The sequence below is a fragment of the Talaromyces proteolyticus genome (assembly GCF_021365285.1).
Source record: "Talaromyces proteolyticus strain PMI_201 chromosome Unknown BGW36scaffold_1, whole genome shotgun sequence".
Lineage (NCBI taxonomy): Eukaryota > Fungi > Ascomycota > Eurotiomycetes > Eurotiales > Trichocomaceae > Talaromyces > Talaromyces proteolyticus.
Genome location: NW_025764277.1, coordinates 853,475 through 880,951, shown reverse-complemented (window position 1 = coordinate 880,951; position 27,477 = coordinate 853,475). Strand labels below are relative to the sequence as shown.

Here is a 27,477-nt window from a genome sequence, read left to right as displayed (position 1 = left end):
CTGATGATAGAACATCATTCTCATTTTCTAATGAGAGACTAGAGTAAGTTAAGGCTATACATCTTTTGCCACCTGCAAAACTATTCGGCCGGAAACGTCACCTCTTTCGAGTTCCTCATACACCTGGGACAATTCTCTGAAAGGTCTTACCTGGACATTTGGTACAACAATACCTCGTCGTGTCAATTCGACCGCTTCCATGCACTCCTTCAGCGAACCTATTAGATTACCAGTGATTTTTAAACCCTTGATGACAATGGTCGCAATGGGAGTCTCAATATAGGGTCTGCCTGGCGGAATTCCAATGCAGCTGAGTGTTCCTCCAACTCGAAGCATTTCGGCTGCATGAGCAAAGGCTTTGGCGTTGCCGGCCGTAACAACTACTGCCTGGGCACCTCCATTGGTAATCTTGCGAACTTCCTGAACGACGTCTGGGATTGCAGCAAAGTCAACGAATTCTTTTGCTCCTATAGAGGAAAGATATTCGCGCTTATCATTGCCACTATCAACCGCAATTACAGATGCTCCATGGGCTCGTGCATATTGGACTGGAATCGTTAGTATACTGATAAAAGTGTGCAAGCCTCAACCAACCTGCAAGATGTCCCAGACCACCACCAGCGCCTACAACAACCACCCATTCGCCGATTTTGAAATTGGCATTCCGAACTGCCTATAAAATGGGGAATTAGTCTTATTTATGTCTTCATTCAAAGAGATAAACGCAACCTTATAAGCCGTCACTCCAGCGCATAAAATAGGGCCTATCAACTTCGGATCAATATCATCGGGCAGGATGGTCAAATTATCAGCATCCAACGCAATATATTCTTGGAAGCTTCCGTCTTCATGATGCAAATGATTTGTACTCTTCACACAGTACTGCTCATTGCCCGCCAGACAAAACTCGCATCGACGGCAGATCCTACTCAAAAACCGGATGCCGACAAGACCACCCAGCTTGACACTTAGATCACAGTTTGGCCCGATTGAGACTATGCGTCCAACACCCTCATGGCCCCCGATGTGCGGTAGTTTGATATTGGTGATAGGTGTACCCTCGTGGCTTGCAGCTGTTCCACTTTTGGTATGCAGGTCTGGTCTATTAATGAGTCCATAGTTCTTGAGATGTGAATTATTGTATGCGTACCGCTTTGGCAGACGCCTGTGTAAAGAACCTTGGCCAGAACTTCTTTGTTGCCGGGAGTCGGGATAGCATAGTTGTCCACAAATTCAACTGGACCACCAAGCTCTCTCACCAGTGCAACTGTTTGGGTTGCCGGGATCGATTCAGCCATATCTAGAGATGTTTGCCACTGGAATAGGGGGAAAATATTTTATCGAGAAGTATTGAAACGTTGACGAGGGGATTTTGTCTAGTATTTGTACTTGTCAAATCTTCGATCGACAGACAGTCAAACCATAAACAATAACATTTAAAAAGCAACCTGTCTTTCTTACACGTGTACAAACTTGCGGATTATCTGGTTTCACAACCGGTCAGCTAGCTTAATCTTACTCGTCCTCGTGATTAATTTCTTTGGGATCTCTATGCGTATTCAATAATTCTCCGAGTCTCCGAGTATAGAAATCGACTCAGACTTGATTCACTGTCCAAATTGAGTATACTTATCTCACAAATACTATTCTCTTGACTATCATTTCTATTTCTTTTTCTCAAGCCATTTTCAATACCATTAATAAGAAGGGTTTACTGTAGCTCATGCATATGAAAAGCGAGATTCATGTCAACATCCCGTTAGCGAAGTATCAACTATCGTTCAGTTTGTATGTATAGTGTACCCCGCAGAGAGAAAAAAATAAAGCTGCTGTACTTGGCTCCATTTCGTGGGGGGCTTGATTCTAGGGTTCTGATTGACCCAATGTATTTGATCCGCACCAATGATGCGTTTATCATCGATGTAATTTCTTCTTATAGGCTCTTAACAGAGTTACACAAAATATACGCTTGATAAAAAACAGGCTGTTGCAATAAGCCTGCTCGGAGAATTTTAACTAAAACTCGGAGAAATGGATGTGGGACTAAATACGTGTCAGGCGGGGGGTGGAGCAGTGTTCTAGACTTGAGAATTCTAAATATATTCATTTCCAATAAGTCTAAGGAAGTAATCGATGGTATGGGTTGAATTAAAACTGGGAATAGTCACGAATTACAAGCATAACATTGAAGATATGGATTGAGATAATTATATTAGCCAATGACGAATTGAGAAAAGATAAAGTTCTAAGTAATGCCTTTGAGAACGCATTAACATTACTCAACGAAGTTTCCAAACTTTCTTAATATTTTCTACCACGAGATTCCTCTACCTGAATCGTATTCGTGTACACAGAATGATCGAGTTGACCTGTCTATCGTAACATGAGGGTTGATGGCTCCAACGGCCGGCTTAAAACAGAACAATGGATGTTACAAGCAAAAGGATTACATATTAAAATAGGAAATTAGTCCTATTTCAATACATGCTATTAGGGGTAACACTATATACGCGATAGAAGGAGAGAAGCAAACAAGAGATGTAGTCTGGGTAGCCTTTGCGATGTATCAATTGATAAGATTAAGTTTTGTACATATTATTGTACTCTCGTTGAATAGAAAATGCTTTAGTGATGCTTCGAATTGCATTCTTGTGCTAGTTTACAAGGAAAAATGTCGATATAGCGTGATCAAACGAAAAGGAAGGGTGCCCCTGGGCCTGAAAATTCACTTCGTTTACTTTTCACTACGTATATTATAATCAATACGAAAATCTAATAAATATTATAATATATTAATAGAGAATTAAATTCTCAATTTTCAAAGATAATTTTCATAATAAGGTAAGGCGTTGCGCAGTGATTATCGATTGATATGGCAGGGTCAATTCATATGAGGCAGGGCGCTGTGGTGTTACATATATATTCACATGTAACACACATATTTGAAAATTAAATTAGATTTTAATATAAAAAAGCAACATAAGCATTCAATTAAAATAATTAATTTTTAGGAGAGCATCTGCTAAGAGTAGCGTATCTTTTAGCAGCCAATCATCTGAGGTGAGATAAGGGCTGGATAGCAGTCCTTTCCGAGGCACCACTCTCATACAATTGCTTTGTGGGTTGGCGACCCTTCGGGTCAACGTCATAGTAGCGCTACATATATCCCCTAGTTATCACTCAGATCAACGCAATATAACGTCTAGAGGAGCCAATACCTGCTTTTCTCGCTTGATACAATTACAGCATGGATACTGGCGGTCGCACTATTGAATATTCAGTAGATTATTTGTTTGGATCTTTCGTGGGTGCCTTACTTTTTGCTTGCGCTGATGGCATTCGGTACAAAAGATAACAATTCTCTTCCTTTTCCAATGTCTGATTTGTTCTGATGATGAAAACAACCATCTTGGCGTTCATTTATATTTGCTGTGAGAATCAACTAAGAAAGTTATAATCTCGATCTGGATTGGACGGAGGTTCTCTTTGCATTTTATCAAACTCGAAGGTCTGCCCTCTCCTCGAGACAACAATAATACGATATGCGAAGAGTTTCAAATAGGACTGTGTGATTGATCTTGGTGAAGAGAACGACGAGAGACGGGTTGTTCCGACGAGAGATGCGGGGCGCTGAACTCTGGTGCGTCAGGCATGAGGACGAATATTTCCTTCCTGTCTGCTTCAGACGTAAGGGGCACGAAAAAAGGTCACTCACAGTCTTTCCCAAGCCCATATCGTGACAAATAATGTCCAATTACATTAGTTTATATATTTTATATAGCCTTTCTTATAAGGATTTTTTTTAAATGAATCTGAATAAGAAAACAATTTGAAAGTTAAAAACGGACCCCACTGCCCAGCAGCTAACAGGCTCGTAACCAACAGCTGGCTATGGCTAAGGTTTACTATAAATACAAGTCTCATTTCAATTTCAGCAGCACATATTTTTTGTTATAAACCTCACGCTGCGCCATTGCCCTTTGCTATGGAGAAAGTCTGAGATCAAACCTAAATCAATGTAACATCTATGACTTTGTTCATCCCAACCAAGTACTTCCTACCAAGACAAAAACTCATAGCGCCAACTTCAATCACGAAATGAGCGCCACTCAGGCTCCATCGAGCTACGCAGAGCCACTGGCTATTATTGGCTTCGCAGCAAAATACGCCCAGGAGGCGAGTGATGCCCAGAAATTTTGGCAGTTTCTCATCGAAGCACGCCAGGCTTCAACGCCGTTCCCGAACGATAGGCTAAGCAAGGACGGATACTACCATCCTGATCCAGAACATGCAGGAACTGTAAGCCTTTTTTCTGCTTTATTTCTATCTGTCTTTTTATTTACTCGTCTTGCAGTTTCATGCCAAAGGCGCACACTTCTTATCGGAGAGCCCGAATGTTTTTGATGCGGCGTTTTTCAATGTCAATAAAACCGAAGTTATGACGCTCGATCCCCAGCAGCGTCTGGTGATGGAAAATGTATACCACGCAATCGAAAATGGTTTGTTTTTGAACTTTTTTACCAGTCCTACTGGGTGGCTAATGCCATATTGCTTGGTCTATTAGCGGGCATTCCAATGAACCAAATTGTATCATCAAATACCTCTGTCTTCGTTAGTGGGTTCAACCATGACCATACAGATAGGTTGAATCTCGACCCAGAGGTCTCGCAAAAACATCGAGCTACAGGGTCTGAAAACTCAATGATTTCGGGGAGGGTGAGCTGGTTCTATGATTTAAAAGGTCCCAGCATGACCGTGGACACCGCCTGTTCAAGCTCCATGGTTGCTTTTCATCTAGCAAAGCAAAGCATACTTTCAGGGGATAGTGATATGGTGCGATCTTTCCATTTCCTTATTCCATTTTTTTCCTGCTCTCCACTCTTTAGTTACTATATGTATAAGTCGTTACTTACCGTGATGAATACAGGCAATTGTCAGTGGCGTAAACGTCATTAGTGCCCTCCCTCATACACTTGGCATGAGTTATGCAGGATTCCTTAACCCCGAGGGTAAATGCTTCACATTCGATGACCGTGCTGATGGATACTCTCGCGGTGAAGGTGTTGGAACTGTAATTGTTAAGTCTCTTGAAAAGGCCCTTGCAGACGGAGATACAATCAGAGCAGTGGTCCGAGCCACTGGACTCAATAGTGACGGTCGTACTCCTGGATTGACATATCCAAATGGTGCCGCCCAGGAAAGGCTTATTCGAGAGGTGTACGCGTCGGCAGGATTAAGCCCACAAGATACCCTTTACATCGAGTCTCATGGAACTGGTACCAGTGCAGGTGACCCCATCGAAGTTAAATCGATCTCTCAGGCATTTGAGTCTGCGCAACGAGGCCAGCCAATCTACATTGGCGCCCTGAAAACAAATATTGGCCATACCGAAGGCGGCGCCGGAGTATCAGGAATCATCAAATCTATCATGATTTTAGAGTCTGGTGTGATTCCACCAAACGCCAATTTTGAGCAGGTCAATCCCAAAATCCTCATGCATTCGTGGAATGTGCGCTTTCCGACCAAGGCAATTCCTTGGCCTTCACCCGGTGCCCGACGTATATCGGTCAACTGTTTTGGTTTGAGTGGCACCAATGCTCACTGTATATTAGAAGATGCGCATCACTATTTCCAACAATACGGTATAAATGGGGTTCACAATACCCGTGCCATTGTTCCATCAGCAGATGAGGTGGAGCAAATGGTGTTAGGGAAATATGAGAGCGATAAGCTGGACAGTATGTTAGATGAAGGTGTATTCACAAACGGCTACAAAATAAATCCAAGTTTGAGGATCCCAAAGCTTGTCCTATTGTCTGGATTCGACCAAGAAGGACCTAAGCGACTCTCAGCATCATTATTATCGTATATACAGCACCGAGGGAACCTTATTACCGGTCAAAATAACGAAGAAATGCTGGCTAATGTTGCCTTTACGCTATCAGAGAAAAGGTCTCGATTTCGATGGAACACCTACCTCTTGTCGAGCTCCCTGGATGAACTCCAGAATCAGCTAAGCTCCGAATCATGCCTCCCCAAAGCCATCAACAGCCAAAAACCTCCAAGAATCGGTTTCGTCTTCACTGGCCAAGGGGTTCAATACCCCCAAATGGGTCAAGAGCTCTTAAGCTTCCCAACATTCAAAAAGTCACTAGAAGAAGCCTCTGAATACATGCGCCGCCTAGGAAGTTCGTGGTATTTGCTTGGTGAGTACAGCCCGTATCTAGTTCGCTATGCCTCTAACTAATGCTACAACAGATGAGATCCTCAAGGAAAATTCCGAGTCACAGATTGATGAGGCAGCGTTATCCCAGCCTTCCTGTACTGCTATTCAAATTGCACTTGTTGATCTCTTGAAAGAATGGAACATCTGCCCTCTTCGGGTTACGGGCCATTCATCCGGTGAAATTGCTGCTGCATATTGTGCTGGGAAGATCTCTCGCGAGGCCGCGTGGAATGTCGCCTACCACCGTGGTCGCATAACGTCACATATTCCGGAAGAGACTAAGGGTGCGATGCTTGCAGTGGGAATGGACTTTTGCAATTTACAGCACCTTGTGGATCAAATTCATGAAAATAACGAAGGAGAACTCGTTATCGCTTGCTTGAACGGCCCCAAAAATAATACAGCTTCAGGTGACGAGCACATGATAGCAGCTTTGCAGAATAAATTGGACAGTCAAGGCATTTTTGTACGTCGACTTCGAACCAAACATGCATATCATTCATCACATATGAGTGGCATTGCCGATGAATATCTAGATGCTATGGGCCATGTTTCGGGCGGCGACAGGATCACATATACTGAACCGGTCCGCATGTTCTCTAGCTCAGTTGGCAAGGAAATCACCGACGATACACTCGAAAATAAATTCTGGGTCCACAACTTGGTTGCAACGGTGAAGTTCACTACGGCATTAGAGAATATGTGCGTCGACCCAGATGGCAAGGCTCTTGATCTCGTTCTTGAGGTTGGGCCACATTCAGCACTTCAGTCCGCAATTAAAGACATACTCGCAGATAAAAGATCAATAACTTACCAAGCCACTCTTAACCGTAACGATCATGCAACAACGACAATATTGAACATGGCTGGGGCCTTAGCTGTCCGCCAAGTCCCAGTCAATATCCGGGCCCTCAATTGTTCAAATGAAGTCAATGAAGTCACCAGAAAACAGCCGAAGCTTCTTGTGGATATGCCATCGTACCCGTTCAACCACCAGGAGTCCGGTCTCTTCGAGACTAGAATAACTCGGGCAATGCGATATCGGCCTTTCCCACGCCACGGCCTACTTGGAGCACCGAACCACGACTCGAATCCCTTTCGATCGACGTGGAGACATTTTCTTCGGGTGAGCGAAAATCCATGGTTAAAGGACCATGTGGTAAGGAGCCTTCATCTTTAACGTATACAATTCAAGTCTAAACTGAAATCTTGTTCCAATTAGATTGCCGACAATATTGTGTTCCCCGGGGCTGGATATATCGTTATGGCAATTGAAGCAATCCGACAGACTACGAAAACATCCATCGTCGCACTGAGACTTCGAGATATCTTATTCAAAGCGATTCTGATTGTTCCAGATGATAAGGAAGGCATAGAAACCTGTTTCTCACTATCTCCAATGGAAGACTCAAATGTCACAACTTCCACCTATTGGAGCAAGTTCTCCGTTAGTTCTTACGACTTTAATCATGACGAGTGGACCGAACACTGCACAGGATACATCGCAGTAGACGCAGAGAGTATACCCAACCCCATTACTACTGGCCACGAAGAAGAACTCAATATCAATAACTGGACCTATGTCCAGCACCAGAAAAACCACTGCAAGAGGCCGACAGACTTTACCCGTATATGTGATAATTTGAGTTCCATTGGTATCCGATTTGGCCCGCTATTTCGCAACATGTCAGATGTTAAGATAAGCGGCCAGCGTGATGGAACTATGACAGGTACGATAAATATTCCAGATGTTGCGGCCTCTATGCCAAAGAACTTTGTCCATGAGCACTGGGTCCACCCGACAACTCTGGATGCAACACTCCAAGCTGGATTTGCTGCAATTTGTGACTACAACGGCAAAGAAGTGCTAGCGCGTGGAAATATCCCTGGGTTCGTTAAAGACATTTGGATATCATCCAGTATACCAGATCATGGGAAACTAGAATGCTATGGGAAGGCATCCCTGCTCGCACATGATACCTACAACTTCGACATTCATGTATGGGATACTGATTCAAAAAAAGGCTGTATTGCATTGAATGGTATTCGTTTAATGCCCTTCCAATCAGGATTTAACACCAAATCTGATAAACAACTATGCCACTCGATAGAATGGGGAGTGGACTTTAACTTTCTTTCCAATACTAGCCTTCCCAACTCAATTGCAGAACCAATGGAATATGAAAAGGAGAATACATGGTTTACGGAGCTCCAACTTGCCGCTGCTCTCTTGGCTGAAGACGGCCTTTCTGAACTTGAAATGCACGACTTACCGATTCCACTACAAAGTTGCTACCAGCGATTTTATGATTTGCTTAGAAAAGTTAGAGCGGATAGGGCAGCCGGGTTAGTGCCTTCTGTAAACGACTCGGACTGGGAAAAATATAAAGACAACAAAGCCCTTAAAATAGATCTTTATGAACGCGTGGCCAGACGGGATACGAATGGCGCCGTACTGGTCCGTATGGCATCTCAAATCGTCTCTTTCTTTCATCAGAAAACAGATCCTCTATATCTTATGTTTGGAGAGGATGACCTAATGACGAGTTACTATGATGAGGACATGAAACTGGGCCCCATCCCTGACCAGTTCCAGTATATGATGACTTGCATCCGGCATACATCATCCAACCTCAATATTTTGGAAGTCGGTTCAGGGACTGGCGGATTCACGTTTCAGGTATTGCAATCCTTGTGCCCCATAACTAAGGACGGTACAATAAAAGGCAATTGCATCGGCAGCTATGACTTCACAGATATTTCTCCAAGCTTTTTCGAGAAAGCTAAATCCCGTCTCGGAGACTGGAATCATATAATCAATTACCGAAAAATGGATCTGGGAAGCGACCCTATGGGCCAAGGATTTCTTCCTGCGTCCTACGACATGATTGTCGCCAGCAACGTTCTTCATGCAACAGTTGACCTTCACCATACCATGAAAAACATCAGGTCTCTTCTGAAACCTAATGGAAAACTACTGTTTCTTGAAGGTATTCGACAAGATACACTGTATAGCAACATGTCGTTCAGTGCGCTTCCTGGTTGGTGGCTTGGGAGGGAACCGATTCGAGAGTGGTGTCCGTATATCTCAACTGATCAGTGGCACGAGATCCTTTGCCAGACAGGATTTTCGGGCCTAGATGTTACGATCCCCAGTTCTCGTTTTCCTGAGTTTAATAAGATTAGCATAATGCTATCGACGGCTGTCCAGAATGTTGAACCAAGCCGTCGCCCACAGATTGCTATTATTGCTCCTAAATCTGACGACGAAGATGTTTCATTAAGATTAGTGGATCAAATCAAGAAGGAGTATGGCGACTGTACCATACTGTATCCTTCTGACCTTCTCGGCATGGAGTTGAAAGAGACAATTTGTATCTCCCTTTTGGAGCTTCAGACACCGATATTAAGGGGTTTGGGTGAAACCCTGTACGGTCAGGTTAAGCATCTATTATCAACTTGTAATCGCCTTCTGTGGGTGACAGGGACACATCACCCTTCATTTGAAATGGCCACCGGTCTTATACGCACACTTCGGTGGGAACGTGACTGGCATGGCCTCAATCTCATTAGGCTTACAGTCGACACCCAAAATTCCTCGAATGACATAATTGCCAGGGACATATCTAGAATCGTTCGTTATCAGTTTCTAAATCAGGATCAAAATAGAGAGTATTGGAATGCCGAGTATAGCCTCCAAGGTGGCCAGATTCTTACCAACCGGATCGTTGAGAACGAAGATGCTACTGAGGTCATCAAGTCCAAACTCTCAATCCCTGATCCAATACCAATGACTTGGGAGGAGATTAAGCAGCCCGTAAAAATCCAAATCGGGCAGCCGGGAGCACTAGAATCGCTGTATTGGACGGCTGATAGCTCGGCTGGTCAGTCTTTACGACCGAAAGAAATTGAAGTTGAAATACGTGCTGTTGGGTTAAACTTCCGGGATCTTTTGACAGCAATGGGTGAGCTGCCACAGGACACAATCGGTGGAGAGGCAGCTGGTATTGTCACACGATTAGGGTCACAAGTTTCCAAGTTTCAAATAGGCGACAGAGTTGCTTATTTTGGTGACCCCCAGTATCCTGGCACATTCCGCACCTTAGGCACTGCCAACGAAGAGCTAGCAGTGCAAGTTCCTGATCAGTTCAGCTTTGAACAAGCTGCTAGCATGCCGGTGGTCTACACAACCGTCATACACTCCCTAAAAAACGTTGCCCATCTACACGAAGGAGAATCTATTCTGATTCATGCAGCAGCAGGAGGCATTGGTCAGGCAGCCATCCAATATGCAAATTTTGTAGGGGCTCAAATATACGCTACTGTTTCAACGGTCGAGAAGAAGAATCTTCTTATAGATAGATACGGAATTCAAGAAGATCACATCTTTTCGAGCCGTGACCTGAAATTTTCAGAGCAGTTGAAACAACTCACACCTGATGGGGTTGATGTGGTTCTTAATTCCCTTTCAGGTGAAGCACTTCGACAGTCATGGGAGTGCATTGCACCATTCGGACGATTCATAGAGATTGGGAAGCGGGATCTTCTAATAGGTGGCAAACTTGACATGACCCCCTTTTTGAAAAACGCGGTTTTTGCGAGTGTGGACCTCCTCACTGTGGCTGGTCAACGACCTAGCCTAGTTGGCAAGCTACTTGAGGACATGACCCGACTATGGAGTAAGGGGTATATCCGGGAACCCTATCCTTTGAGCGTCCTGCCATATAGTAAGTTACAGGCAGGCTTGCGCTCACTGCAGACTGGACAGAATATGGGAAAGATTGTCTTTGTACCGAATGGTGGGAATGTTCCAGTTATGCCTGAGTCAATCTCGCCATACAAACTAAACTCAGACGGGTGCTACATTCTAGCCGGAGGGTTGGGTGGGATAGGACGCAGCATCGCCAACTGGATGGCATCCAAGGGGGCAAAAAGATTGATATTTCTCCACCGCCCAGGGAAGCTCAGCCAGGCAGCAGAAAATACAATTTCTGCTCTGGAAACTATGGGGTGCCAAACATATGTTTTTTCTTGTGATATCTCAGATAGGGAAAGACTGGGCAGTGTCATCAAGCATATCGAAGAGAATATATCCCCCATACGAGGATGTATCAACTGTTCAGTCGCTTGGAAAGACGCTGCCTTTGAAAACATGTCATATGATGGATGGCTCACGCCTATGAATGCCAAGGTTCGTGGCTCGTGGAATCTTCACGAGCTTTTACCTTCCCACAATTTGGAGTTTTTCGTCATGCTTTCTTCAGTGGCTGGAATTATTGGCACCCGTAGCCAAGCCAACTACAATGCTGGGAATTCATTTCAGGATGCCTTAGCAAGGTATCGGGTTGCCCAGGGTCTCCCAGGGGCCAGCATTGATTTTAGTCCTGTCGTCTCCGTTGGCTTTATTGCTGAGAATCAGGAGTATGTGAAACACACTTTGAAAGCATTAAATCATCATCGAGAGGATGAGATGCTAGCCATAGTGGAGTTCGTGCTTGACCCACGTCGCTCCATCACAGAGACGACTTCTCAACTAGTCTGTGGGTTATTTACTCCATCAATGTATGAAGAATGCGGAATGCCCTCTCCAAGACATCTCCAGTACCCAATTTTTAGGCACTTGCAGGATGCATCTTCTGATGCTACCCCCAAAGAGGAGAGAAAAAACCAGTATCATATACAGGGCTTGTTGCAAGCGGCTCAGACATCAGCAGAGGCGGCGGATGTGATTTGTTATGGTATTCAGAAGAAGTTAGCATCGGTGCTGAGTGTTTCTGATGAAGACATCGATCCATCTCGTTCACTGCGGGACAATGGGGTCGACTCGCTCATTGAAATGGAGTTTCGAACGTGGGTTTCAAAAGAGCTGGGAGTGACTCTGGGCAAAGCAGATATTAACACCAAGAGTCTGGCACATTTAAGCACGAAAGTTGCAGGAAGTAGCCCATATGTTCACTTTCAATCTTGAATGCTATTCATGTAAAGGCAACCACACTGTTTACAGTTGTCACAAATGGATAGGCGATGGATTCTAGAAAATCATCATGATCGAACAACATCTAATAGATAATTCCTGCAATACTATTCTCTAATATAAATTTCGCAAACAACCAAGTAGGAGAAAAGGCAAAAAGAAAGAAAGGGGGGGAAAGACAGTCCTAGGCCATTCCATATTTATCTTCTGAAAAATAATGATGTTAATGGCATAGATTGCATTAGGATCGAATGAAAAAAAAAACATATTGGATACAAGATATATATCAAAAGTCATGTCTAGTGAAAATCTCCAAATGGCGTCTACTGACCTAACCTCGTACCAAATTCTGAAGTGGGGCGGCGACGAAATGACGATATGCGTGAACCCCTCCTAAATCATGAATAAGAAAGAACAGAATTTTCATTTCTCGCAATCCTCCACCTCTTCTAATACAACCACTCTATCCCAATTTATCTCTATAGCTATATTTGATCACAAGAAACCGATCCCAATGGCTAACTCTCTCACGAACCCTGCCGTCGACGTAAGTATATATACTAGCTTGAAAAAAAAGACCCCAAATCAATATCAATATACTAACGTTGAACTATAAAGCCCCTCCAACTTTCCTCCTACGAGACCTCGTCCTCCGCCATATTCTCCTCTTTCACAGCCTCAACAGCCTGGTCTCTCGGCACCGCCCTGCGCGCCCGCATCCAATCCCTACCCGCCGACCAGCGCAAACCGGCCGTAATCTCAATCACGCAAACGCAAGGGAACCAAGTCCTTTTCCAGGCAGTCACAGAAAGCGGCACAGGTCCCGATAATGAAGAATGGGTGCGCCGGAAACGCAATACGGTGTTGAGATGGGGTCTGAGCACGTGGGCGTTACGGCAGAAGATAGCTGCTACGGCGCCTACGGATGTGGAGGTTGCATTTTCCAGGAAATTTGCGCTTAAGAGTTCGAATGGTAGTGGGATACCAGATGATTATGCTATTCATGGAGGTGGGTTTCCCGTTAGAGTGAAGGGGATTGATGGGTTAGCGGGTGTTATTGTTGTTAGTGGGTTGAAGCAGGAGCATGATCATCAGGTTATTGTGGAGGCTGTGAAGGAATTTATTGAGAAGGGAGGGAATTGAGGTTTAAACACATAGAAACTAGTGTCAATAGCGATTTAAATAGAATACAGACACTGATGATGATAGAACTTGGTATCACGTTGATTGCTGTCTAACAATCATTCTTTAGTAGAGTACAGTGTAGAACATACAACAATGGTTATAATAAAATCTCAGAACTCCCAAATGCCCATTTTCTAAAAGATAAACGCCTACAGCTCATCGTGGCCGCTGGGCTCGTCATCCTCATCAGGAGCAGCGCCGGCGCCATACAACTTGCTGGTGATCGGGTAAGCAGCGCTAGACAACTTCTCACGTTGCTCTTCAAAATCTTCCATCGAAGCACTGGCGCCGTATTCCTCGAGCCAGTCAGTGGCTTCCTTGACAGCTTCCAGAATCTAGAGAATGAGTTAATATTCTTGATTACACAAAATAATACTTGTTGCAAACTTACAGTTTCCTTGTCGTCCTCATCAAGCTTGCCACCAAGGCCGTCTTCGTCGTTGGCCTGGTTCTTAAGGCTGAAAGCGTAGTTCTCGAGTGCGTTACGGGCCTCAATCTTGCCACGAGCAGCCTTGTCTTCCTCGGCAAATTCCTCAGCCTCGGCGACCATGCGGTCGATCTCTTCAGGGGTAAGTCGGCCCTTGTCGTTGGTGATGGTGATAGACTCAGCCTTGCCAGTGCCTTTGTCAGAGGCGCTGACCTTGAGAATGCCGTTGGCATCAAGATCGAAGGAAACATCGATCTGAGGAACGCCACGAGGAGCTGGAGGAATTCCGGTAAGCTCGAATTTACCCAGGAGGTTGTTGTCCTTTGTCATAGAGCGTTCTCCTTCGTAGACTTGGATCAGGACAGTAGGTTGATTATCGGCGGCGGTAGAGAAGGTTTGAGACTTGTGGGTTGGGATGACAGTGTTACGAGGAATCAGCTTGGTCATCACACCACCAGTGGTCTCGATACCCAGGGTAAGAGGGTTGACATCCATAAGAACAAGGCCCTCAGAACCTTCCTCTCCGGAGAGAATTCCTCCCTGGACGGCAGCACCGAAAGCGACGGCCTCATCTGGATTAATACCCTTGCTAGCCTTCTTGCCGTTGAAGAATTCCTCAAGAAGAGACTGAACCTTGGGGATACGAGTAGAACCACCAACAAGAACAATGTCATTAATGTCGCTCTTCTTGACCTTGGCATCCTTAAGAACTTGTTCAACGGGCTTCAGGGTGCGCTTGAAAAGATCCATGTTCAACTCCTCGAATTTGGCGCGGGTGAGGGTCTCAGAGAAGTCCTTGCCCTCATGGAACGCTTCGATTTCGATACGGGTGGACATCTGAGAAGACAGAGTACGCTTAGCCTTCTCAACCTCGCGCTTCAATTTACCCATGGTCTTCAGATCCTTGGTGATATCGACGTTGTTCTTCTTGTTATACAGCTTAACAAAGTGATCCATGACACGGTGATCGAAATCTTCACCGCCCAAGTGGGTGTCACCAGCGGTAGCCAAGACTTCAAAAACGCCTTCATCGATGGATAGAAGAGAAACATCGAAAGTACCACCACCAAGATCGTAGACAATGATCTGGCGCTCGTCACCAGTTTTGTCCAGACCGTAGGCGATAGCGGCGGCGGTAGGTTCGTTGACGACACGGAGGATGTTCAAGCCAGCGATAGTACCAGCGTCCTTGGTAGCCTGGCGTTGGGCGTCGTTGAAGTAGGCGGGAACGGTAACGACAGCGTGTGTAACAGTCTTGCCGAGGTAGCTTTCCGCGATCTCGCGCATCTTGGTCAAGACCATAGCGGAGACTTCTTCGGGGGTGAAGGTCTTTGGGGTCTGGTTGACATCGACTTTGACCACGGGCTTGCCATCTTTCTGGGCAACCTTAAAGGGGAAACTCTTCAGATCCTTCTGAACATCCTTATCGTCAAATTTGCGACCGATCAAACGCCTATGAAATATTAGCGCTGAAAAAGATCTCTAATTTTCTCGGTGAAGGGTTTACTCACTTAATATCGAAGATCGTCCTCGTCGGGTTGGAGGCATACTGGTTCTTTGCGGCGTCACCGATCAAGCGCTCCTCGTCTGTGAAGGCCACGTATGATGGGGTGATACGGTTTCCTTGGTCGTTGACCAGAATTTCCACTTTGCCATTCTGCATCACACCGACGCAGGAGTATGTTGTACCCAAATCGATACCGATGACTAAGAGCAGAAAGTGGTCAGACTAGATTTGTTACGAGGCAATCTGCAAATTGACTTACCAGTGCCGTAGCTCTCAGAAACATTTTGCTCCTCGGAGGCATGGGCAGTTCCCAGAAGTGCCAGAGGAGCGATAAATACCAAAAGAAGGTAAAAGACGGTAGTCCAAGCAAAGGGCTTGGACTGGGAGTCCAGCCGGGATCCTCGAGACATGGTGTGCTATGCTTCAAAGTGATAATAAAAGAGATGAATAAGAGATGCGTCCAGAGCTCAATCCCACGACGGCAGCTGCTTTCCTTCGTTGAGGAGAAAAGCAAAAGCTGTTCAAAAGAAGGGAAGGTGTAATAGTCCCAGGGGAGGAGGGAGGAATGGGGTGTGGAGGGAGGGAGACAGGATGAAGGAGGAAAGAGAGAGCGCGGATGGGAACTTCTTCTTGTATGGCGCGCGCACAGGATGGGCCATGCTGGCCTTTTCGCCCGCCTCCCATTTAAGGTTACTTCTTGTGTCCCCATTGGTCCACACCCATAGAGCCCACGAGAAGCTGACTCATCGCCCGCCGCCAATCAGAAAGCGACAACGAGCCTCTTTCTCATCGAAATCGATGGAATCCTCAGTGAGGCAAACACAATCAGTATAATGAAATTCTTTTACATTCCACATTTAGACAGACCGGCCCGTTCTCTACCTGCTGCCGACCTATTCGCCACTGACTTTCCTTCCTCTTCTTCTTGTGCTGCGCCAAACTTCATAAAAGCAGCTTGGAGCGGGATGTGGCAAAGTATCTACGTGATGATCTGGCCAGTGGAGGAAGTCAATATTAGGTGGTGATATTAATAGTCTTAACTAGATATGGGGCCATAGGGTCTACAGCACGGCCGCTCGGGAGATCAGCCGACGTGGTATCAACAGTCATGTCAGTAGACTATTACAGCCGATCCTAGAATACGAATAAAACAACGGGGTTTTAGTCTTTAATAACAGAAAGCCACAAAGCCCGACTGTTAGTAATTCGATAGCGTTTCAATCTATTTATAGACACGTTATTGTATATTTCTAAACCCTTGAAGTGTTTCTTTACTCAGACTATTAGTTGATGTATAAAGAGGACTGCCATTGGTTCCACATATTTCCCGTGTTGCATGTGCTACATGAAATTGGTCAAGGGAGCAAACACCCTATTCTTAGTGGTGGACTCATCTATCTTAATTTTAAAGATCGGCTTTGTTCTCTAATATTACAACCTGGTCCCTGGAGGTCGATTGTTCCTGGTGTACTTACAATCAATCCAAGCTAACCGTTTTAATGTCTGTTCATTGGGATGGTTCCTTTAGACGTGACAACCTATCTATCCCTTTGTTTTTGTGTTTCTTTGAAGCGTTGGCTATGTAGTAGTAATTTATTTTAGCACCTGTGTTGCATTGTTTTCAAAGTCATTTTCCAACGACAGAATCGCCTGCAGATCCAACTGTAAACCATTTTACGGGTCAAGTGGTTAAACTACATCTCGTCATCTGTTTTTCACTCAGATGCTGACACGCCACTGATTTTGGTCATAGTAATAAGCCTCAATACATTATTTAACTAACTTAACTTAGTTAACATACTCTTCTGAAGTTTATTCATCAACAACCTTAAGCCCGGATCTGGAGTTAGGGCATACCGCATCCTTCTGAAACGCAGGGTACTGACACTCCTAAATAATATTTGCATCCCTGCACCCCCTTAAAGAATCCTCACATTGTTATGGTAAAGCCAAGTAACAGCCGTAGCCGCTCAAAGCGACGACGTATTCCGATTGCCTGTCGCACATGTAACGCTAAGAAGGTGCGATGCGATGCTCAAGCAGGACGTCCTTGTTCAAACTGTACATCCAGAGGGGTAGAATGTGTTCTCATTAATTCTCAACGAGGAAAGTAGGTCCAACTACCTTATATTGGCACACGCAGATGGTGAACATTAATCTCACGGCCAGATATGCACGACGCCGGACTATTACTTGCGTGCAAGATCAACGTTCACAATTCGTATCTCCATCCAACAGAACTGACAATCAAACTCTACCACATACGCAGCAAGATATTACGTCGCCAACAAGGTCACTGCACAACCTTGATACAGTGCAACCGGCTTCGAGAGAAGATTCTCCAGCCATGCTCTATGCCCAAGTTGCTGAGTGTAGTATCAATCATCTCCAGCATCTCATCACCCCCTCTGCCAGAACTTACTTTCTTGGAGAAGCCTTTAGCTTGACTTATGTAATTAATGAAGTTCTGGCCCCCTTTTTCAAAGGGTCTACTCCAAACCACCAGGATCGATTGCATTATCCTATTCCTGAGGCTTCGCACAGAAGAACACAAGTAGATACCTCGTACTTGGAGCAAATCAACATTCTGCAAAATAGAGGGGTCTATCATTATTTATCAAACCATCATATTCAAAAATTCCTCAATTTCTATTTCAAATGGTTCCATCCGGCTTTCCCTATTCTTGACCAAGAGCAATTTAACCACGATGTCCGATCTAACAAGCTATCCTTGCTCCTCCTCAACACAGTTCTGATGATTGCGGTTACTATTTGCCCCGCAACTTACCTGGTAGAAGCTGGGATACCGGAGCGATATGCAGCACGAGAGATATTCTACAGACAAGCAAAGTTATTATACGATGAAGACACCGATAAAGACAAGCTTCGTATAGTGATTGGAACGTTTCTTCTGAGTTTCTGGTGGGGACGACCGATGAGTCGAAAGATTCGTGGCACTGGCTTGGAATCTCCGCAAGCCTAGCTCAAAGTCTAGGACTGCATCGATCGTGAGAACATGTTACTATGTGTTTTGCCCATTGGCGCGACCTTTATTAACTCAAGATTTCAGCACCTCGAAATCAGATATGGACCCGGAGATTAGCAGAACATGGAAAAGAATATGGTGGTCCATTAGGGTTAGTGGGAGTTCTATTTGATAAGCTGTAGCTAATATCGTACATTTGGGCTCAAGATACGGGAGGCCCTTTTGAGTGGATCCATCGGACGGCCACAACGATATGCAGAGAAAGATAGCGATATTGAAATGCTGGAGCCTGACGACATTATCAGAAGTGGTTTTCAAAAGCAATACATATGTCAAATGGCCCGGCTTCGCAGAATTCGTAAGCCAGTATTAACTAATTCCTCGATCATGTGCTAAAATGAATAACAAAAGTCACCAACGTGATAAATTCACGATACTCAGTACTGCACTCTTCCAGATGCGATGATCAACTCGAATTAGAAAATGCTTTGGCATCGTTTCAGCAGAATATACCTTCTATACTTTAGTTTCATGGTTCTGAGCCTGAATCCAAACAAAGACTATGGTCAGTTATGCTCACGATGGCTTTCAAGTATGTTGTGTTTCTATCATAGGATATTTGTAGGAATTAAATCGACTGACTTGCAAGGTAGCTATACGGTTATCCTTCTGTGTCGGCCGTTACACCGGAGTATCCATGGTGGCCAATCTGGGAGCTGGGGTAATCAACCCCTGGCTTTTAGATCTGCTAATGATATATCACGAGTCATTGATGACCTGTTGACGGATAATATGGGCTAACTGTGTCAAATCCATACGTCAGTTCTTTTTGATTCCTTTACGTTCCTTTTATCCTTTGTAATCAATTGACTTTCAACAGTATTCCTGCTTTATTTAACGAATTAGCCATACATATATCAACAATTCGCTTTTCGGACCCGGTAGGCCGAGAACTTGCTAAAAGTCGCCTTAGAATATGCATGTTCGGTCTCGAAGCTCTTCAATAATCGTGGCCTGTAAGTAGTTGGATCTTGATCATGTTCACGACTATGATACGCAAATTGGAGTGGAAATGTCGCGGGGACAGGTTAAATACAGTCGGGGGGTTCCCTCAAGATTTTCAGGTGGACCCAGCGCCGCAATATTCGAGGGATCTAGCTAACTTGCCTGCTGACGTTGTCTTAACGATACGGCGGTTGCTAGTGGCAGTGCCGTAGAAGGATCTTGTGGTATACAAGGCAATGGTAGTTTTCGTACTGGGGTCTCGAACTTGCATTCGACAAGCACGTGTCACGATATGAATACGGAAGGAGTCCTTATTGATGACTGGGAATTTCTCCAGAGTCTTTTTGATATTGATTCTCGTCAAAATTAAGCTACTGAATCAATATTCTTTCATCCAATTGCGTCATAAACTGCATCAAAACCCGATAACTAAAATGAATAAGGAACATGACACTTTGCCCTCTATCAGTTACAAAATAGCTATGGCTGACGGAGGTGTGGCTACTCCTCCTTGGACGTGAAGCGGAGCACTTGTGAAAAAGAAACTCCACCGATTCGCCTCTTCACAAGCTTTACTAAGCCCCTCCAAATTCCATAACTCCCCAATCGGAGTCCCCCAATGAACCAGAAGCCATTCGTGCAAACAGCAATCGGGTGGATTAGGACATACTTCGAATCCATGTGCATCACCGGCGACCGCAGAAAAATGCTTTGAATACAACCATCGGACAGTCTCCATACTATTCTCAAGCCCGATCAAATCTTGATTCTGCTGAGTTCCGTGAATACGAACGTCATTCGATGCTTCTCTGCGAAGGAAGAAGCGTTTATGAGATTTGTTCAATATATACTTGTTGCAGATAAGGAATGAGGAGAGCGGGTATACGTACTCATGCCAACGCACGAAGTCGGTTCTCATGATGAAAATGTCACCTTGCCGGCACTCTGTACCCTGAAACCGAAGCACCTCTTCGACTTCAGAAACCGGTATTCTATGCGTACTAATAGCAGATGGTAGGACTTCGTTGGGATTTTTATGTTCCCACCATCGTACCTAAGCAATGTTTAGCATTATAGCATCCAAGCTAATAAAATGTTCGCGGTTTTCAATTGATACGAGTGAATATACGCACCCAATCGACAAGTACTCCACGACCAACAATGCCGCCTCGATTGCATATGTCTGTAAAAAGCAGCCATTAATATAGAAATACCTATCTTTGGTCTATTACAAGTCTCACTATGAATCCCATTTTGTGGAGTTTCTTGTATTTGCTCTACTGTTGCACCATTGTAAAACAGAGCTTGATCTTGCAAACCCCACTGCAACCCACAGTAATCCGTGTTAGAATGATATTCAAAACAAGGATCAGACACTGGTTCACTAACATGCTTGAGACCGTCCCATTGGGAGCTTGATTGCGTATTTATCCGGAGCTCATCATCAAACGCAACAACGCCTAATTCTCTCAGGTCTTTGATGCGATGATCACATTGAAATCTACCATAACCTGGATAATCTAGGTGGTTCAAGCTCCAGTCAAGTTGGACATGTTTTCCCAGCTGTATCTCAGTTGCTGCTGCTTTAACGACTTCTGGGGTGAGGAGGTTAAGAGCTGATAAAGATGTTATTCTCTGTTTCCATACAAAACAGTGGGTCGACAGGGTAAGAAAATAACAAAAGAGAGAGTGGAATCTTATGCTGTACTTCCAAGTTCATCTTTCTTTCCATCCTGGTCAAAAAACCCCCAGAGACAGCCTATTGGCTGGTCATTGACTTGAGGGAGGTCCTCAAATGCAGGAAATACGTATTCATTAGGGCTTGACATTTTCAGTATTGTCCTAAAATATTCAGTGTTCACAGAACTTTTTTTACTGAAGGTCAATGTACACATTGATCCAGATAGCAGGCGCAATATATACGATGATAACTGAGGCGCTCTTCAATCGGCTTCATGCGGTATCTATATATCTCGGCTTCTTTGGACGGAAGTCACTGCCGGCACGGCATCTTCCCGAAACATTTCAGAATAGTCTGTATCACAATACATGTAAGATGGTGATTCGATGAACCAAGCATCTTTGAATTTTGTTTGTGAAATTTTTGACTATCGGATGAAAATATATGCATTATAGTTTAGTTTCGGGGCCCTCAAGAAGTAAATTCCTTAATGAACATGCCAAAAACTATGTTTTAAAATGTTCATGGGCTTCAACATCTACACCGTGATAGGAAATTGGCTACTCTAACAATCCAGCCGCTACCGTTTCTCCAGCTGCACGAAGAACAACTCTGGATGGTGCTTCCAGGGGCGCGGGTTGATCTATCTCTACCACAATCCTTGCAATGGTGCCGGGAGAAACAATTTTCGGTTTCTTTTTGATGGCAACCCCTGAGCCCTTGTCCAACGTGGCGACTAGACGGCTGATACGACCCGAGACATGTAGCCGGCCACGGTGTACATCGATCTGCATTGGCATCAAGTGATCAAACGCCAGCACCTTGGTAGTAAAGCTTTGTACGTTTTGAATCGGCGAGACGGGGCTGCACACAATATCGCCTGATCGCAGGTGGATCGGGTCGATATTCGCAAGGTGAAGTATGACATTTTGGCCTGCTACTGCCCAATCACCAGGTTCTCCGTCCCTTTCCAAGCCCTTGATCAAAGCTGACTCCCCGCTAGGCATGACCAACAGGGAATCGCCCACCTGTAAACTGCCCGCATCGATACGTCCAGATATTGAGAGGGGGTTTTGAACACCCCCTCGGAACACGTCACCGATTGTCATACGCAGTGGTCTGTCGAGGGCGTGAGAGAAAGGCTCTGATGTTTCGAGTTCTTCTATTAGAAGAGACCCAGTGTACCAGGCTGCATTAGGGTTTTCGCTGCGTCTAGTAATATTATCACCATGGTATCCAGAGCAGGGGATGAATGACAAGTTTTTAGCCTGGAACCCTGCCGTTGTCAAGAAAGATGAGACTTGTTGTTCGATCTCATCAAACCGGTCTTTCGACCAGGAGACTGTGTCCATTTTGTTGACAGCAACCACCACCTTTTGAACACCCATACTCCGTACTAGAAGGGCATGCTCCTTGGTCTGTCCTTTAAGGCCTGACTCGAAATTGCCGGTACCGGCGTCAATTACAAGCACAGCAAAATCCGCCTGACTTGCACCAGCTATCATATTGGGTATAAAATCGCGGTGGCCCGGCGCATCAACAATTGTAAATCGAGTGTTGTCGGTTTCAAACTGGTTTGTTGCAATGTCTATGGTCACACCTCGTGCACGTTCTTCTGAACCTTGATCTAGCACCCATGCGAAGGCAAAGGATCCTTTGCCAATCTTCTCAGCCTCTCGGCGATATTTTTCCATCGTTCTCTTGTCGATGGCATTTAAATCAGCAAGTAAGCGCCCCATCAGCGTGCTCTTACCAGCATCTACATGGCCTATCAAATAACAAAATAACACCTATAAGTAAAATGACAATTGTTGACGATGATGACGAACTCACCAATTACCACAAAATTTGCGGCCTTCTTCTGCCGTGACTTTTCGTATTCTGCTAAGACGTCGAGGTTTTTACTTTTGACCCTCACTGGTTCTTCCACACTCAAGGCTTTCAAGTTACCGGACAAATCGCCTTGGTTTTTCTTATCTCTGGGGCCTTTTGATGATGCAGCCTGCGTTGACTTGAGGCCTGGTTATTTGTCAATCGGCGCTGGTTCATCTCATTCCTCGGATAGGCAAACCTTTGGATGCACCCTGCGCATTAATCACAACATCGTCGGGACTGGGTCCTGCAAAGTCAAAGGCTTCAGTCAAACTCTGTCCATAAACTTGCATAACGTCAAAACTGCTGCCGGGTAGGTGGCGAGGCTCAGGTGTGGATAGATAGTTTTCATCCCCAACGATTGCAACTGCGAAAGTCGAAGGAGGCGCTCGTATATTGACGTTCTCTTCAAGCTCCCGTTTATTTATTTCTGATACAAGTTTCTCCTCATTCAGGGGTTGCTCAGCGACAGGAACTTTGCCACGTTCTTGGGCAACAGAAGGGGTTCCTGGCTTTGAAAGACGGCCTCCAAGGCGACTGCCCTTATTAAGAGCCGAAAGTCCACCTCCCGTCTTTTCAGATACTCTGGAGGATAATCTTTCAGACAACGAGCGTTGCGTAGGTTTTTTTTCACACTCTTCCGTGTTTATTGATTGTTGGATAGTATTCAATTTTTCGCTGTCCTTCTTCTTCCGCGCTGCTGCGAGAGCAGCTAACTTGGACATCTTGCCTTCCGCCGCGCCTCCAAGTAAACCCAATCGCGGGTACAAGGGCTCCACGATTATATCTGCCTTTCGGTCATGGGGAATGTTCAACCATGGAGCATCACGGAAGAAGTCTGCAGCTGAAAAATGTGAAGAACATCGAGGTATGAAAGTATCCACGGGATATACTAGCAACATCAAGTCTGTCAGAAAATATTCTCACTTGCGAAGACGAAGTCAGTGGAAAGTTTTAAAACAAGTACAAGAGCAAGACCTACATGATCGGGTAGAGCGAAAGTCCGTCATGGAGTTTATTTTGTAGCATCTGAGCCTGGCCACCCTCCGTGCATTTTGCGAAAGTGTATATTGAACGAAAATGACAAAAAGACATCGACTTACCTGCTCCAGTCGTCGACTTTGTGGAGGCTGTCGTTTCCCTTTTCTTGATGTCCTTAAGCTTTTTACCTAGCAACGCCAGACGCATTAGCTGCGAATATTATGGACTAGACCAGTGGCATCGTACTGCGTATGTAGTTCACTGATTTGTCTACATCGTTGTAGTAATGCCACAGAGCTTCTTGAGCCTCTTGTCGCGATGCAGTCACCGGCGGTTGCCCTGTTTGAAGCGCACTCATAACCTCATTTGTATATGCCTCGAGCTGCTCTTGTTCTTCAGGATCCACCTCATCGTATTCATCTTCGAAATCATCGTCGTCGTAATCGAGAGACTTGACCCTATGGCGGGACATCGTGTAGTGCGGCGGGGGGAGAAAGCGGGGTTTCGTAGGTAACAGCGACTACTCGTGAGCAACTTAAACAAGGGCTATAACGCGTGTGCTGAGAATATTGGGGTTGGTGATAGAGGGCGCCTGATCTAGGAGTGGCGTCAGCGCTATGAAGGGGGGAAAGTTGCTGGAGAATTAGATGAAGAAGTGATTGTTTGCGCTGCCGATTCAAGAACGATATTGCGTAGTGGATCGTCCTTACCATTCCCGTCCACCCGCCCACGTCACTCTAACTAACAATTCACGACTGGCCTGCTCTTTCACCCAGAATATTAAAATTATTGCAATGGAGTTTCCACCTTGTTACATGCTTACAAATTGACTGTGAAAGCAGCTTCTACGACTATATTTCCACATACGACTCCGGGCGAAATAGGTGCATGGAATCCTTGATTGAGGCAAGACGGGCTTTCCATCCACCGCTCTGGTTCCATCAGAACAAATTAATGCACGAGCAGGATATATACTGTAAAAAAATTAAAGAAATCAAATAGAGCGAACAGAGCCTTCTTCATGGTGATTTGGGCGATCTGTACAATGCTTTATTGATTGAATTTTGTGCTATTATCGTGGCTTGTTTCTCCTGAACGCCAACGGCGATCACCGACAATTTGGGGTTCCTATCAACAAGCTAAGATGGATACCATTTATCGCAAGTGGCATCCGAAGGCGAATCAATGCACCCTAAGTCATCATTCGTGGAGCCAAGCTTAGCCAAGCAGCGGGCACTCTTTGGTTACATCGACGCTTAGATTTTGACACTTTAATTAGCTAACCAACACGACAGGGGACGATGGCGTCCTCATTGAGGACCAACCCACAAGTCGATGGAAAAGATAGCACCATCTCGCGCCAATCAGGTAGCTATCTCTGATTAATGAGGTACATCACTCAGAAATTAGCTTGAATGGCGAGCTCTGCCATGCGATCCTCTATTTTTCCTGTATATAGTCTAGTGATCCCCGCACCCCAGGCTCTCTTTCCTTCTCCTCAGCCAAGCCATTGAAGAATAGCCGTCATGAAATTGTTGCAATCTGTAGCGCTGCTTGCTTCAGTAGTCCCTGTTCTGGGCTCTGATTATCAAGTGAAGGAGCGTCACTTTGTTCCCCGTGGGTGGAATGCAATTGGTTCTGCTCCGGAAGACCACCGCATTGAGCTCCATTTCGCTTTGAAGCAAGGTCGTTTTGAGGAACTCGAGCAAAGTCTCTATGAAGGTATGACAAATCAAATGCCCACCGCCTCTCCGATCGTGTTTCGCAGTCAACTGACATTTTCTATACAGTCTCCACGCCAGGAAATCCCAGGTATAGGCAGCATCTCACTCAGGAAGAGGTTAATGACTTGGTCAAGCCTACAGATGCCACTCTGTACCTTGTCGAGGAATGGCTTGACAGCCACGGCGTGGATGCTGCTGAGCTAGATTATAATCCATCGAAGGATTGGTTTACCGTCACTCTGCCAGTGGACACTATCGAGCGTTTGCTGCAGACTAAATACTCTGTGTATGAGCACGAAGATGGGACCCAACTTGTTCGCACATCAAAATGGTCTTTACCCGCACACCTCCACGAGCATATCGAAACTATCCAGCCGACCACTTCTTTCTTCCGTCCACGCCAGGACGGAAAGCAGTTCAGGATTGCCGATGAGTTGGAATCGTTCGCTCTCAATTCCTTGAATGAGCTGCAGGTGGAAAACCCTACAGTAGATAGTGTCTGTAACAAATCTGCTGTCACTCCACTTTGCCTCCGTACCCTTTACGGAACAATTGACTATACTCCTCAAGTCCCTGGCAAGAACAAGATTGGCATTAACAACTTCCTGAACGAAACTGCCAACCATTCTGATGTCAACATCTTCATTAGTCAGTACAGGCCGGACGCTAAGGGTTTCAACTTCACAACTTTCATAATCGATCACGGCGATGACCAGCAAACTCCCAACACCCCGCAGCAGCTCGAAGCCGGCAAAGATATGGAGGCCAACCTTGATGCCGAGACTATCGTTGGTCTCTCCTATCCCACTAAGCTGTATACTTACAACACAGGAGGTTCACCCCCTTTCAAGCCCTCGGCAGGAGAGCCCACGGACTCAAACGAGCCCTATGCTACCTGGTTGAAATTCGTCTCGAGTCAATCGGACGCCGTCCTCCCCCAAACCATTTCAACCTCTTATGGTGATGACGAGCAAACCGTTCCGTATTCGTATGCGAAGTCCGTGTGTAGGCAATTTGCCGTTCTAGGAGCTCGGGGCGTCACCCTGCTTTTTGCCAGCGGTGACTCGGGTGTTGGTACCGCCGGATACTGCACGTCAAATGATGGCAAAAACAGAACAGAATTTACCCCTGGCTTCCCTGGAAGCTGCCCATATGTTACCACCGTTGGAGGAGCCATGGATTTCAACCCTGAGGTCGTAGCTTACAATCCGCGAAATGGGTATGTAAGTGGTGGCGGTTTTTCCAATTACTTCCCTCGTCCACCATACCAAGAGAAGGCTGTTGGAGAATATGTAAAAGGACTGGGCAACCTGCATAAGGGTCTATATAACAAAAAGGGACGCGGTTTTCCCGATCTCGCTGCCCAAGGTCGTGCCTTTGCTGTTGTTTGGAACGGTACAGTGATAGGACTGGATGGGACTAGCGCGGCCACACCAGCTGCAGCCGGTGTTATCACCCTTGTGAATGATGCATTGATTGCTGCTGGTAAGCGTCCTTTGGGATTCCTTAACCCATGGTTGTACTCGGAAGCATACACAACATTCAACGACATCACAAACGGCTCATCGCTTGGGTGCAATACATCCGGGTTCCCTGCTAAGGAGGGATGGGATGCTGTGACCGGGTTTGGCACATTTGTAAGAACTCCTGATGCCATAGATTAGTAAACTGAGATGCTGACAATATCCATAGAACTTCCCGAAGCTGAAAGATCTCGCCTTGGAAAAGTAGTTGAATGACTGCAAGGCTTTTGGGTGCAAATGTACATTTTCCCCCATCAACTCGAATGAACTATATCAATCGATATGTCTGGGCTATATGTATAGATAATAATCAGTACTATCCATTAAGATTGCAGCTATATACAGATCAATTGCATGTGATGTTGATGTGAGATGAAACCTTTTAA

General features: G+C 45.3%; 8 protein-coding genes across 8 annotated transcripts; 4 read left to right on the top strand and 4 right to left on the bottom strand.

Moving 5' to 3' along the window:
• Positions 1-54: 54 nt before the first annotated feature.
• BGW36DRAFT_285035 (putative alcohol dehydrogenase) lies at positions 55-1,298 on the bottom strand (the record flags this gene model as incomplete). Its single annotated transcript, XM_046210284.1, has 4 exons — positions 55-548; positions 595-673; positions 730-1,097; positions 1,151-1,298. The coding sequence occupies 4 exons, from the start codon at positions 1,296-1,298 to the stop codon at positions 55-57; spliced, it is 1,089 nt and encodes a 362-aa protein (XP_046077593.1).
• A 2,679-nt stretch (positions 1,299-3,977) lies between these two features.
• On the top strand, positions 3,978-12,486 carry BGW36DRAFT_456523 (uncharacterized protein). The gene is made up of 6 exons (XM_046221931.1): positions 3,978-4,299; positions 4,355-4,499; positions 4,565-4,833; positions 4,928-6,206; positions 6,259-7,385; positions 7,449-12,486. The coding sequence occupies exons 1-6, from the start codon at positions 4,099-4,101 to the stop codon at positions 12,192-12,194; spliced, it is 7,767 nt and encodes a 2,588-aa protein (XP_046077592.1). The 5' UTR covers positions 3,978-4,098; the 3' UTR covers positions 12,195-12,486.
• Positions 12,487-12,714: 228 nt separating this feature from the next.
• BGW36DRAFT_421551 (DUF967 domain protein) lies at positions 12,715-13,343 on the top strand (the record flags this gene model as incomplete). Its single annotated transcript, XM_046219583.1, has 2 exons — positions 12,715-12,747; positions 12,819-13,343. The coding sequence occupies 2 exons, from the start codon at positions 12,715-12,717 to the stop codon at positions 13,341-13,343; spliced, it is 558 nt and encodes a 185-aa protein (XP_046077591.1).
• A 191-nt stretch (positions 13,344-13,534) lies between these two features.
• Positions 13,535-15,729, bottom strand: BGW36DRAFT_286713 (putative Hsp70 chaperone BiP/Kar2; the record flags this gene model as incomplete). Its single annotated transcript, XM_046210439.1, has 4 exons — positions 13,535-13,720; positions 13,777-15,265; positions 15,324-15,519; positions 15,579-15,729. The coding sequence occupies 4 exons, from the start codon at positions 15,727-15,729 to the stop codon at positions 13,535-13,537; spliced, it is 2,022 nt and encodes a 673-aa protein (XP_046077590.1).
• Positions 15,730-17,462: 1,733 nt separating this feature from the next.
• Positions 17,463-18,302, top strand: BGW36DRAFT_421549 (uncharacterized protein; the record flags this gene model as incomplete). Its single annotated transcript, XM_046219582.1, has 1 exon — positions 17,463-18,302. The coding sequence occupies one exon, from the start codon at positions 17,463-17,465 to the stop codon at positions 18,300-18,302; it is 840 nt and encodes a 279-aa protein (XP_046077589.1).
• A 1,477-nt stretch (positions 18,303-19,779) lies between these two features.
• Positions 19,780-21,139, bottom strand: BGW36DRAFT_284683 (uncharacterized protein; the record flags this gene model as incomplete). Its single annotated transcript, XM_046210253.1, has 6 exons — positions 19,780-20,119; positions 20,201-20,364; positions 20,444-20,493; positions 20,552-20,633; positions 20,700-20,926; positions 21,019-21,139. The coding sequence occupies 6 exons, from the start codon at positions 21,137-21,139 to the stop codon at positions 19,780-19,782; spliced, it is 984 nt and encodes a 327-aa protein (XP_046077588.1).
• Positions 21,140-21,551: 412 nt separating this feature from the next.
• BGW36DRAFT_421547 (putative translation elongation factor EF-1 subunit) lies at positions 21,552-24,316 on the bottom strand (the record flags this gene model as incomplete). The annotated part of the gene is made up of 5 exons (XM_046219581.1): positions 21,552-22,759; positions 22,825-23,010; positions 23,063-23,755; positions 23,967-24,032; positions 24,091-24,316. 5 exons carry the CDS (start codon positions 24,314-24,316, stop codon positions 21,552-21,554), a joined length of 2,379 nt encoding a protein of 792 aa, XP_046077587.1.
• A 1,054-nt stretch (positions 24,317-25,370) lies between these two features.
• Positions 25,371-27,299, top strand: BGW36DRAFT_353399 (peptidase S8/S53 domain-containing protein; the record flags this gene model as incomplete). The annotated part of the gene is made up of 3 exons (XM_046213431.1): positions 25,371-25,566; positions 25,635-27,205; positions 27,261-27,299. The coding sequence occupies 3 exons, from the start codon at positions 25,371-25,373 to the stop codon at positions 27,297-27,299; spliced, it is 1,806 nt and encodes a 601-aa protein (XP_046077586.1).
• Positions 27,300-27,477: the final 178 nt, after the last annotated feature.

Excerpts from the sequence above, each read along its gene's own strand:
- BGW36DRAFT_456523 (XM_046221931.1), top strand. The coding sequence starts at position 4,099 with ATGAGCGCCACTCAGGCTCCATCGAGCTACGCAGAGCCACTGGCTATT. Across the intron at positions 4,300-4,354 it reads ATCCAGAACATGCAGGAACT|TTTCATGCCAAAGGCGCACA; the intron begins GTAAGCCTTTTT and ends CTCGTCTTGCAG. Across the intron at positions 7,386-7,448 it reads CATGGTTAAAGGACCATGTG|ATTGCCGACAATATTGTGTT; the intron begins GTAAGGAGCCTT and ends TGTTCCAATTAG.